The 12,952-nt window shown below is 38.2% G+C and overlaps 1 protein-coding gene across 2 annotated transcripts; it reads left to right on the forward strand.

The window, feature by feature from the left end:
* Window positions 1-39: 39 nt before the first annotated feature.
* On the forward strand, window positions 40-11,967 carry LOC126630561 (uncharacterized). Of its 2 annotated transcripts, XM_050300691.1 has the most exons (3): window positions 40-4,824; window positions 5,290-6,354; window positions 9,368-11,967. In XM_050300691.1, the coding sequence occupies exons 1-3, from the start codon at window positions 1,929-1,931 to the stop codon at window positions 9,391-9,393; spliced, it is 3,987 nt and encodes a 1,328-aa protein (XP_050156648.1). In that variant the 5' UTR covers window positions 40-1,928; the 3' UTR covers window positions 9,394-11,967. The 2 variants fall into 2 exon arrangements, with proteins under 2 accessions (XP_050156648.1, XP_050156647.1); XM_050300690.1 differs by lacking the exon at window positions 5,290-6,354 and having other exon boundaries at window positions 40-5,102.
* The last annotated feature ends 985 nt before the right edge of the window (window positions 11,968-12,952 follow it).

Consider the following 12,952-nt stretch of genomic DNA (forward strand, 5'->3'; position numbering starts at 1 on the left):
TTTGAGCGGCAAGGCCAGCCTTTAGCTTCTTAATGATCACTCATATATTTCATGCATTTATACCATCCATTTCTAAAGTCTTTGTAATGTTTTTGTGTTAAAATTGTGGCATTTTACCTTACCTTGTGTTAAGGGTCTTGTATTTCATTAATTTCTAAACTTCAGTATTAATGTGTAACATTTTTTTTATAAGTTGGCCATGATGTCTTATTCCTTCTGCCAGTTTATTTTATGAGGTTGCATTTGCAGGTTTTTGATGAAAGCAAAAGGCAGAAAACGTGCATGTGAAAGCAAAAGAGCAGTGCAGCTGCCCTTGGGCAGCAGAAAAAGAACTTTTGTTATTCTCTTGCAGTGTGAGGCTCAGCAAAAAGAAAAGAAGGAATACAAAAACAAAACAAAAGAAAGAACAAAAGAAAGAATAAAAGGAAGAGTGGAAGGAATAAGAAAAGGAAAAGAAGAATAATGGGATGGAAGTGGAACAAAAAGCAGAAGCAAGGTGCAGAGAACGTGAAAGGAGAGGAATAACAGCTGTTTGGCAGCGTGGAAGAAAATAAAGAAAAGGAAAGCTGCCTCTTGCAGCAAGGCAGCTCGCATGAATAAAAAGACTCGGACAAGAGAGAAAGAGGGGTAGAAGGGAAATAGACGCGGGGAGAAACGGAGGGAGGTCAGAGGCGAGGTGCAGAGAAAGAAGGGACAGGCGACAGAAGCAGCAAAGGGCAAGCACAGAGACAAAAACGTAGCACGGCAGCAGAAGGAGAAAAGAAGAGGCTTCACTCTATTTTCTTGGTTTTATCTTCCGAAACTCATGTTTTACTTTTGGTTTAATTTGAGAATAATGTGTAACTAATTTTCAGTAGTTAGGGGCTGTTTTGAAGCCCCGAATATGATCGTAAATTTGTTGTGATATTTTGTTTGAATGACTTTTATGAAATGATGAAAATTGTTTCACTACTTATCTCATTGATAAATTCTTTATGTGTTTCTATGGATGCATACATAGTGAGCATATCTAGGATTTTAATGCTATGAATATATGTATGCCTGCCCTTGTTGAATGAGGACCTACATATGTTCTAGAGTAGCACTTGTTAATTGTGGTTAACATGTGAAACGATTTCTAGGATAAGTAAGACAACACCAGTACTTACGATGCCTTGTGATGACTCAAACTCTTTTTATTCTTAATGATTTCTACTTGTTAAATCTATGAACACACCATTCTAGATTGCATGCTAGGGACTAAGTTAAGTTGAAAACGCCATTCTCTTAACATACTACGTAAGAAAGAGTAATAGGTTGAGTTCTAACAGTGAGCCAACTTGAGCATCTTCATCCGGAAATAAAAGGAATTTGAATGAAACATAACATGTTTGCATGATTATTTGGTGGTGGAAAGCATGTCCCCTAACTCATTTTCTTAATTTGTGAATTAAAATCTATTGGTATTATTTAAGATTGGTTTCTGTACTGTTTTTGTACGATTTAATTTAAATAGCAAATCAACTCCAAAAATCCCAAAAATTTGTGTGAGCATAGCTTGGTGTGTCTAGTTTATGTGTATAAAATTTCGTTGCATTTGGATAAGTATAAGTTAGTCTAATAATTATTGTTTGGTGGCTGATCAGTGGAGACAGCCATCCGTTTTTGTGACATTTTAAGTATTTGGATAAAACAATCTTCTGCGGGAAAGACCCTTATTTTCATATGCTACAATTGACAAATCTTAGTGTGAATAAGGAAAATTAATAGGATTATTGTGTGCTACTTTGTGGTACGTTATAATTACTACCAAATTTTTGGCGCCGTGTCGCCGGGGATTGTTATTTCTGATTGCTTATATTTTATTTTTATTTATTTGTATTATTTTCTATTTCTTGTCTATTTAGTGTTTTTGGTTTTGGGTTTATTTCAGGTATTTTTTGTAGTATATGCAAACTCGAAGGTCCGAAAGCATTGATATAGCTCCCTACAATCCTGAGCCTGAACAAATACTTCGAAAGGTTCGAGGAGAAATCAAACAGAATCAAGCATTGGTGTCCATACCATCAGCATCGTCTCCACCACATTTTAGTTCAATAAGGGAGGAAAAACCACAAGGAGACATGGCTGACAACCGTACTCTGAGGGAGTTGGCAACGCCAAACACGGATCAACAACCATTGTGCATCACATATCCAAATGAAGAAGGAGGATGTGAGCTCAAGTCCGGCATGATTCACTATTTGCCTAAGTTCCATGGGTTCTCAACAGAGGATGCCAACAAGCATCTCATGGAGTTTCACGTGGTATGCTCAGGAATGAGACCAGCAAATGTGGATGAGGAGCAAGTCAAGTTGAGGGCATTCCCATTTACATTAGAAGCCAAGGCAAAAGAGTGGCTTTACAATTTACCTCCGGGATCAATGAACACCTGGAACCAGGTGAAGCAAGCATTCTTGGAGCAATATTTTCCGGCCACCAAAGCTGCAAGCATAAGGAAAGACATATGTGCAATCCGACAACAACATGGAGAGCCCTTTGGAGATTACTATGAGCGATTCACACATTTGGTTGCATCTTGTCCTAATCATCAAATTTCAGAGCATTTACTAATACAGTATTTTTATGAAGGATTATGTGGTACTGATCGTATAATGCTTGATGCAGCAAGTGGAGGAGCATTCATGGACAAGACGCCTACTAATGCTAAGGCATTGCTAAAGAACATTGCTGGCAACACACGACAATTTGGAGGGAGAGATGAGCTACCTTTTAAGAAAGTTAATGAGGTAAGTGCTAATTCTAGTATTGAATTACAATTAGCTAACTTGACTAATCTTGTGCAACAGGTTATTGTGGCTCCAAAACAGGTGTGTGGTGTATGTTCAATGATGGGACATGCCACGGACATGTGTCCTTCGTTGATGGATCAAGGTGGTCTCGAGCAAGCTCATACATTAGGAGGATTTCAAGGGCAACAAAGGCAAAAGTATGATCCATATTCCAACAACTATAATGCAGGATGGCGCGATCATCCACACTTAAAGTGGAACAATCAAGACAACGGACAACAATCTGTTCCCAACAACTATAACCGTCCGCCTGGCTTCTTTCAAGCAAGACCGCAGGCACCATTTCAGCCTCAACAACAACAAGCTCCAAGTAAGTCTCTTGAGGATTTAATTGCTTCTTTAGCTAACTCTACTCAATCTCATCAACAGAAAACAGATAAAGCAATTGAAAACCTTGAGCGCCAAATGAGTCAGTTAGCAAGTTTGATGGGACAACAACACCAACAAGGAAGGTTGCCTAGCCAAACCGTGGTAAATCCAAATGCGGAGCAGATGAATGTTGTGACTTTAAGAAGTGGAAAAGAAATTTTTAAGCAAGATGAGGATTCAACAGAAACTGAAAAGTCTCCTAAAGATACAAAATTGAACAAAAAAGATTCTGATAAGGTAAGTAAAGAAATTCAAAATTCATTTAACTCATGTGTCCCTATTCCTTTTCCTCGTAGGTTTATGAAGTCTAAGAAAGAGCAAACTGATAAGGAAATCTTGGATACTTTCCGGAAAGTCCAAGTGAACTTACCTCTTTTAGATGCCATAAAACAAGTGCCCAAGTATGCAAAGTTCCTTAAAGAGCTTTGTACAAACAAGAGGAGATTCAATGATCAAGAAACTGTGGCATTAAGTGAGGAAGCATCAGCTGTTTTGCAAAGGAAGCTACCACCAAAGTTGAAGGATGCCGGTAGCTTTACCATTCCATGTGTAATTGGAGGGAAAGAGTTTGGGAGAGCATTGTGTGATTTGGGGGCATCCATCAATCTGATGCCATATTCAGTGTATGAATCATTGAACCTTGGAGAGTTGAAGGAAACAAAGGTAATAATCCAGTTGGCAGACCGTTCAAATAGATATCCGAAAGGCTTATTGGAGGATGTACTTGTGCAAGTGAATGAGCTTATTTTTCCTGCTGATTTTTTTGTTCTTGAGATGGAACATGACCCTATGCCTACTGCACTTCCTCTTATATTGGGAAGACCATTCCTTAGAACGGCACGTACAAAGATTGACGTCTATGATGGTACCTTGACCATGGAAATTGATGGAGAAATTGTCAAATTCAGAATCTTCGATGCTATGAGGTACCTTAATGATTTTGAATCTTGTTTCTCTATTGATGCGTTTGACTATTTTGTGCAGGATTGTTTTAATGAAAGTGTGGGACAATGTAATTTAGAAAAGGTGTTAGTGCATAGCATTACACATGAAAAGCTTAATACTTTCGAGCACATTGATGAAGAATTAATTCAGACTATGGCAGATCTTGGGTCTCTTTCACCAATTCACGGTAAATCTTCTGCCTATTTTATTTCTCTTCCTATTTCTAACAAAAAAAATCTCCCTTCTGTGATTCAGGCACCAAAATTAGAGCTTAAATCGATTCCTGAATATTTGAAGTATGCATTTTTGGGAGAGGAAGAAACATTACCAGTCATCATATCATCACAACTCACAGTAGATGAGATGGAGAAACTGATCCGGGTACTGAAGGATCATAAAACTGCGATAGCTTGGAGCATTACAGATATAAAAGGTATAAATCCAGCTACATGTATGCATAAGATTCTGTTGGAGGAAGGTGCAAAACCAACAAGGGAAGCTCAACGTCGTTTAAACCCTCTCATGATGGAGGTCGTCAAGAAAGAGGTTATCAAACTTCTTGATGTTGGCATCATATATCCTATTTCAGACAGCAAGTGGGTGAGCCCTGTTCACGTAGTTCCAAAGCGATCAGGAGTCACAGTTGTTAAGAATGAAGCTAATGAGCTAGTGCCTACACGTGTGCAAAATAGTTGGAGAGTTTGTACAGACTATCGGAAGATAAACAACACCACACGCAAGGATCACTTTCCAGTCCCATTCATTGATCAAATGTTAGAAAGGTTAGCTGGTCATTCTCATTATTGTTTTCTTGATGGCTATTCTGGATATAATCAAATTGCAGTTGCTCCAGAGGATCAAGAAAAGACGACTTTCACATGTCCATTTGGTACATTTGCATATCGAAGGATGCCGTTTGGACTTTGCAACGCACCTGCCACATTTCAAAGGTGTATGGTGAGTATCTTTTCTGATATGATTGAGAAAATAATTGAAGTGTTCATGGATGATTTTTCTGTTTATGGTGATTCTTTTGATACATGTCTACATAATCTGTCCCTAGTTTTAAAACGTTGCCAAGAAACTAATCTGGTCTTAAATTGGGAAAAATGTCATTTCATGGTTTCTCATGGATTAGTTCTAGGGCATATCATATCTGAAAAGGGAATTGAAGTGGATAAGTCTAAAGCAGAACTTGTTAGTTCTTTACCTCTCCCTACTACTGTCAGGGAGGTTCGTTCTTTTCTGGGACATGCAGGTTTTTACCGCAGGTTTATGAAGGACTTCTCAAAGATTTCTAGACCGTTGTGTCGTTTGCTTCAAAAGGATGTATCATTTGATATGAATAAAGAGTGTGTGGTAGCATTCAACAAGCTTAAGGAGTTGTTATCCACAGCTCCTGTGATCATGCCACCAGATTGGAGTTTACCTTTTGAGTTGATGTGCGATGCTTCAGACTATGCAGTCGGAGCAGTTCTAGGGCAACGTGTCAACAAAGTGCCTCATGTCATTTATTATGCATCCCGGACACTTAATGATGCCCAGTTGAATTATTCAACAACAGAGAAGGAGTTTTTAGCTGTTGTATTCGCTTTAGAAAAATTTCGATCTTATCTGATTGGGACTAAAATTATTGTGTTTTCTGACCATGCAGCATTAAAGTATCTACTCACAAAAAAGGATGCAAAACCTCGACTCATTCGATGGATACTTCTACTTCAAGAGTTTGACTTAGAGATCAAGGATAAAAAAGGGAGTGAGAATGTTGTAGCAGATCATCTTAGCCGACTTGTGCATTCAAACACAGAGGAAGATCTCATCCCTTTAAGTGAGAGTTTTCCGGATGAGCAATTGTTTTCATTAAAGATTACTGACCCTTGGTATGCAGATATTATCAATTACAAGGTCATCAAAAAGATTCCGGATGATTTTACACGTGCTCAGAAAGATAAGCTTGTCAAAACCGCCAAATACTACGAGTGGGATGATCCTTATTTGTGGAAATATTGCACTGATCAATTAATTAGAAGGTGTGTCCCCGAATCTGAGTTTAAATCTATTCTAACTTTTTGTCATTCTTATGCATGTGGTGGCCATTTTGGAGCAAAGAGGACAGCACTTAAGGTGTTAGAGAGTGGATTTTATTGGCCGAGTCTGTTTAAGGATGCGTATGAGTTTTGTGCAACATGTGATCGTTGCCAACGAACAGGTAACTTGGGCCCAAGAAATCAAATGCCACAAAACCCTATTTTGGTTGTTGAGATCTTTGATGTGTGGGGCATTGATTTCATGGGACCTTTTCCATCTTCAAATGGTTTTCTTTACATTTTATTGGCTGTGGATTATGTTTCTAAATGGGTGGAAGCAAAAGCCACCAAAACTAATGATTCAAAAGTTGTTTCAGATTTTATTAAGAGTAACATCTTTGCAAGATTTGGAATACCTAGAGCAATCATTAGTGATGGAGGGAGTCATTTTTGCAATCGAACATTTGAAGCGTTGCTTAGGAAGTACAATGTCACACATAAGGTGTCTACACCTTATCATCCGCAAACTAGCGGTCAAGCAGAAGTATCAAATCGTGAGGTTAAGCAAATTTTGGAGAAAACTGTGAGTCCTAGTAGGAAGGATTGGAGCATGCGCTTGAACGATGCATTATGGGCTTATAGGACTGCCTATAAGACTCCTATTGGAATGTCCCCATTTCGGTTAATTTATGGGAAACCATGCCGTCTTCCAGTAGAGTTAGAGCACAAAGCTTATTGGGCGATCAGAGCCTACAACATGGACATGAGTGTTGCCGGTAAGCAAAGGAAGCTTCAATTAAATGAGTTAGACGAAATCCGGAATGATGCGTACGAGTCAAGTCGAATATACAAGGAGAAATCAAAGGCATTTCATGATAAGATGATCTTAAGGAAGAACTTTGTCATTGGACAGAAAGTTCTTCTATTTAATTCTCGCCTTCGATTATTTCCAGGTAAGCTTCGTTCTCGATGGGTTGGTCCATTTGTTGTAACTAATATTTTTCCTCATGGTGCAGTGGAAATCCGAAGTACGAAGACCGTAAACGTGTTCAAAGTGAATGGGCATAGACTCAAGCCATATTACGAGCCTTTTGCCGAGCATGATGTGGAGGTTGTACCTCTCCAAGAACCAGTTCCCTTTGGATGATTACTGGAGGCATCGTCCGGCTGCAAGACGTTAAAGAAAGCGCTTCTTGGGAGGCAACCCAAGCTTTTTATCTTTCATCTTTATTTTGAATAATTTTAAATGTTCTTGTTCTGTTTTTCTCTTGTTTTCTGGTTTGTGTGTTTAAGTCCTACTTTTGTTCCGTTATGCAGGTAATGATGTTGCAATCTCTACCACAACTTCTTGCAAAGTACTTGTACATTCATAAAAAAAAAAAAAGGAACATTAAGCAGATAAATACAAGAGGGAGTCTTCACATAGGCTGCTTAGGAGGAACTTCAGTAGTCGGCGGGGCCACAGAAGGAGGAGGCATCAGAGGTTGATCATTTGGAGCTTCACTACGAGGTATAGCCCCAGAGGACGAAGGCAGATGCGGTTGGAACAAGCCCACAAACCTCCGGTGATCAAGTAAAATTTGACCATCATTTTCCTGCAGCTGGTCAATTTTCCTCTTCATGTTTGTGGCATAATTGTGTGCAAGCTTGTGCAATTGTTTATTTTCATGCTTGAGTCCTCTAACCTCATTTTTGAGACTCTGTATTTCAGCCACCAACGATTCAACGTGACGGGTTCGAGCAAATAGGCGTTGGGCCATGTTGGACACAGAACCCGCACACTGCACGCTAAGAGCTAGAGACTCCTTAACCGCCAATTCATCAGACCGTCTAGCGAGCAGTCTGTTATCTCTTGGGGTGACAAGGTTCCGGGCCACCACCGCAGCTGTCATATCATTTTTCATCACCGAATCCCCCACGGTAAGGGGCCCAGTAGGGGATATGAAAGATGGGCGCCATATGTTGTCTGGTGAAGGCGGAGCTGCTCCTTCATCAAGGTTCAAGTCAAAACGACGGTCGGAAGGGCCAGACATTTTTCAGAGGTGGTGAAGAAAGAAGAGAGTCGGACTGATCAAGATAAAAAAAATTGCAAGAAGGGAGTGTTTACAAGAGGGAGCTCAAGTGTGTTGTGGAACAAAATTAGCGCCTCTATAAAAAGAAGAAATCGGAGAGGCGTTCCTCAGAAATCGAAGAAGCGTCCTCTCGCAAATCGAAGAGTCGGGGCTCATTTCTCAAACGTCGGATTCTTTTCTCAAAAGAGGCGTTTCATTTCTTAAAAGTTGGGCTTACTCAGAAACCACGAGCCGAACCCCGGATTTCAAAAGATCAATTTGTCCAGACGTGTCGTCACTCGTCACATGCAACTGGCAGCTTTGCGGAAATTACGGGCAGCTTTGTCAGAAAGCGCGTAATTTGTACTATTCATCCATCCACCGGCTGCCGACAATGAGTGAGAGAATAGTTCCGGTTGTGAAGAAAAGTCCTATAAGTATTTACCTTCGCCTTCCACAGCAAAGGCACACCCTCTCAGCACTTCTTCATCTCCGAGAATGCATTCCCAAAGAATCCTCCTAAGTTATTCTGTGTTCCTCATTCCTTGGGATACTCCTGCGAACAACCCATTCAAAGCAAAAGTATTTCATATCATAAAGGTTGAAAGCAAGAGTATCTCATATCATGCATTCTCCATGTCCTTTTCCTTGTCTTTGTTCTAACCTGCAGGACATGGAGAAATTGCTCTCGAGTACTCGTCTTCCACTGCTGATGTACTTCCAAAGAAGCTGCCACATCTACCTGAAGAACAGATAAGGCAAGCGAAAATGATACTAACAACATGTGGAGACAACGTACAGAAGAAACAAGCAGAGAAGAATGCAGCTTGTACAATCATCCCAGCGGAAGGAGTCCGAGCTGAAGAACTAGAGAAGCTGCCACATCTGCTTGGAGAACAAATAGGGAACTGCAACATCACCAAAGAGCAAAGCTTCGCCGTACAATATCATCAAATCATCACTTGCAAGTAAAAAGCTAAGTGTCACCCCGTTCAAGAGGAAAGCTGTGGAAAGTCAACAAGCACGACCAATGACCACTTATTAGTTCTATTCATTGTCTTTTATTGTGATTTTCAATTTTTCGTTTGCAATTTTTTTTATATTTTCTTGTGTCACTTAACTGAATTATTTCTTTTCTTTGCAGGAACTTTTGGTTATTTCCACCCTTGAAGTTGATTGCAGAATTTTAGCTTGGGGGTCATCGCTTGATTTTACTGCAAATTAGGGAAGTTTTCAGTCCACTTGTTTTATTTTGTTTCTTATTATTTATTTTATTTTTATTTGCATTATAGTGTTTTCTGACATTGGGGACAATGTCCAGTTTAAGTTTGGGGGTAAAGAGTATAAAAAATGACCAAATTGAAATTTTTTGTACCTTCAACTACGAACAAGTTTCATTTGTTTCCATGTTGTTGCTTTTTGTTTTCTTAATTAGTTTTGTTTTCTTTTAAAAAAATAAAATTTTTTTTTTAAAAAATCGGAAAATTTAAAAATCCAAAAATATTGTCTTGTTTCCCTTATTGTTTTAAATTAGATTTTTGTTAGTTTCCTGACCCAATGATATAATTGGATCAAATTTGAACCATGATCATCAAGAACTTAGTTAACATGTGTTTTGTGAAATTCCTAATTCTCTTGTTAGTTTTGTACATGTTTGACCATCTTTGAAAAACCAAATGCACATAGCCTTGTTAATGTGAAACTAAAGTATGACTTAAAGCTTCATATGTGAATTTAGTGACCATATACATCCTATGTAAGTTTTTGAGCCGATTGAAAGTGTGTGCATTTTTCATACACTCCTATTCTTTCATGTGTGATGAACTTATGTGAGATACATCTCTAGAACTTGCGTAACGATCTTTCGAAATGTTTGTCATTGATTGCATGAACTTGGAAATGATAGAGGCATTAGGTTTACCACTATGGCCCAAATAACCATGTTTCCCAAAGAAAAATGATATCATTAGATTGCCAATTTGAGCCGTGTATGTTGAGCCTTTTATTTCTTATCACCAGATATGTCTACCCTTATGCCTGAAATTTTTTTTCCTTACCCTTTCCAAGCAAGCTAGTGAGCAATTTGAGATTGTCTTATGAGAAATGTTTGTGAAGTACTTTGAAGGTGTTTGGCAAAAGAATAAGTGTGGGGGCATTTCATGTTTGTATTTAAAAAAAAAAAAAAAAAAGAAAGATTGTATACAAAGAAAATAAAAAGTTTTTCAAGTTTCAGTTAAGGGTGTGGATGGAGGTGCTAGAAGAATTGCTGGAGAACTTGAGTTCTTATAAATCTAAACAAAAGAATTGCTTGCAATGTAGCTTGGAACTTGTGTTTACCTATTCTTTCATTTCAATAACCCTCTCCCTAAACCTCATTACATCCAATAAAAGTCCTCTTGATTTAAGTTTTGCAATTACGATTGTGGAGATGAGATCTTTATGCAAGCTTATGGTAGAAATTTCACATTTGATTCTTTGAGCGAAACTCATTTAAACTAAACACATGTGTGATTGAGTGTATATCCCGTGAGAAGGTTGCTAGTTTGCATATGATGATTTTAAAAATATAAAAATTTTGAAATTGCATTAGCATGGCTATCTCACACACTACACTTCAAGGATGATTCAAAGATTACTGCTAATATTTGAATTAGGAAGATGAACTTGGGTTAGTTCCTTGATGCGAGCTATGGTTCTTGATGATTTGTTTTCTTGAATAAAATTCTATGAGGGTCACATAGGGGGAAACTAATGTTTTTCATGTTATTACTTTTTCATGTTTTCTTTGTTTTGCTCGAGGACTAGCAAAAATGTAAGTTTGGGGGTATTTGATCACTCATATATTTCATGCATTTATACCATCCATTTCTAAAGTCTTTGTAATGTTTTTGTGTTAAAATTGTGGCATTTTACCTTACCTTGTGTTAAGGGTCTTGTATTTCATTAATTTCTAAACTTCAGTATTAATGTGTAACATTTTTTTTATAAGTTGGCCATGATGTCTTATTCCTTCTGCCAGTTTATTTTATGAGGTTGCATTTGCAGGTTTTTGATGAAAGCAAAAGGCAGAAAACGTGCATGTGAAAGCAAAAGAGCAGTGCAGCTGCCCTTGGGCAGCAGAAAAAGAACTTTTGTTATTCTCTTGCAGTGTGAGGCTCAGCAAAAAGAAAAGAAGGAATACAAAAACAAAACAAAAGAAAGAACAAAAGAAAGAATAAAAGGAAGAGTGGAAGGAATAAGAAAAGGAAAAGAAGAATAATGGGATGGAAGTGGAACAAAAAGCAGAAGCAAGGTGCAGAGAACGTGAAAGGAGAGGAATAACAGCTGTTTGGCAGCGTGGAAGAAAATAAAGAAAAGGAAAGCTGCCTCTTGCAGCAAGGCAGCTCGCATGAATAAAAAGACTCGGACAAGAGAGAAAGAGGGGTAGAAGGGAAATAGACGCGGGGAGAAACGGAGGGAGGTCAGAGGCGAGGTGCAGAGAAAGAAGGGACAGGCGACAGAAGCAGCAAAGGGCAAGCACAGAGACAAAAACGTAGCACGGCAGCAGAAGGAGAAAAGAAGAGGCTTCACTCTATTTTCTTGGTTTTATCTTCCGAAACTCATGTTTTACTTTTGGTTTAATTTGAGAATAATGTGTAACTAATTTTCAGTAGTTAGGGGCTGTTTTGAAGCCCCGAATATGATCGTAAATTTGTTGTGATATTTTGTTTGAATGACTTTTATGAAATGATGAAAATTGTTTCACTACTTATCTCATTGATAAATTCTTTATGTGTTTCTATGGATGCATACATAGTGAGCATATCTAGGATTTTAATGCTATGAATATATGTATGCCTGCCCTTGTTGAATGAGGACCTACATATGTTCTAGAGTAGCACTTGTTAATTGTGGTTAACATGTGAAACGATTTCTAGGATAAGTAAGACAACACCAGTACTTACGATGCCTTGTGATGACTCAAACTCTTTTTATTCTTAATGATTTCTACTTGTTAAATCTATGAACACACCATTCTAGATTGCATGCTAGGGACTAAGTTAAGTTGAAAACGCCATTCTCTTAACATACTACGTAAGAAAGAGTAATAGGTTGAGTTCTAACAGTGAGCCAACTTGAGCATCTTCATCCGGAAATAAAAGGAATTTGAATGAAACATAACATGTTTGCATGATTATTTGGTGGTGGAAAGCATGTCCCCTAACTCATTTTCTTAATTTGTGAATTAAAATCTATTGGTATTATTTAAGATTGGTTTCTGTACTGTTTTTGTACGATTTAATTTAAATAGCAAATCAACTCCAAAAATCCCAAAAATTTGTGTGAGCATAGCTTGGTGTGTCTAGTTTATGTGTATAAAATTTCGTTGCATTTGGATAAGTATAAGTTAGTCTAATAATTATTGTTTGGTGGCTGATCAGTGGAGACAGCCATCCGTTTTTGTGACATTTTAAGTATTTGGATAAAACAATCTTCTGCGGGAAAGACCCTTATTTTCATATGCTACAATTGACAAATCTTAGTGTGAATAAGGAAAATTAATAGGATTATTGTGTGCTACTTTGTGGTACGTTATAATTACTACCACTTAACGGTCTCATTTATTCCGGCGGTAAACACAGACACCAGCACAGAAACTGTTGTGTATATTTGCATTTCCGAATGCTAAAATAGCGTAGGCTGGTAAATTAGCTACTGGGTTAAACTGATAATGGACTAGTCCCTTGGG

This window comes from Malus sylvestris, chromosome 7 (assembly GCF_916048215.2).
Source record: "Malus sylvestris chromosome 7, drMalSylv7.2, whole genome shotgun sequence".
Taxonomy (NCBI): Eukaryota; Viridiplantae; Streptophyta; class Magnoliopsida; order Rosales; family Rosaceae; genus Malus; species Malus sylvestris.

What these genes read in the sequence shown, in the direction of transcription:
- LOC126630561 (XM_050300691.1), top strand. Translation starts at nt 1,929, where the DNA reads ATGCAAACTCGAAGGTCCGAAAGCATTGATATAGCTCCCTACAATCCT. An exon ending in TAATGAGCTAGTGCCTACAC is followed by an intron (nt 4,825 to 5,289) that starts GTGTGCAAAATA and finishes GATTAGTTCTAG; the next exon opens with GGCATATCATATCTGAAAAG. An exon ending in TGATCGTTGCCAACGAACAG is followed by an intron (nt 6,355 to 9,367) that starts GTAACTTGGGCC and finishes TTTTCTTTGCAG; the next exon opens with GAACTTTTGGTTATTTCCAC.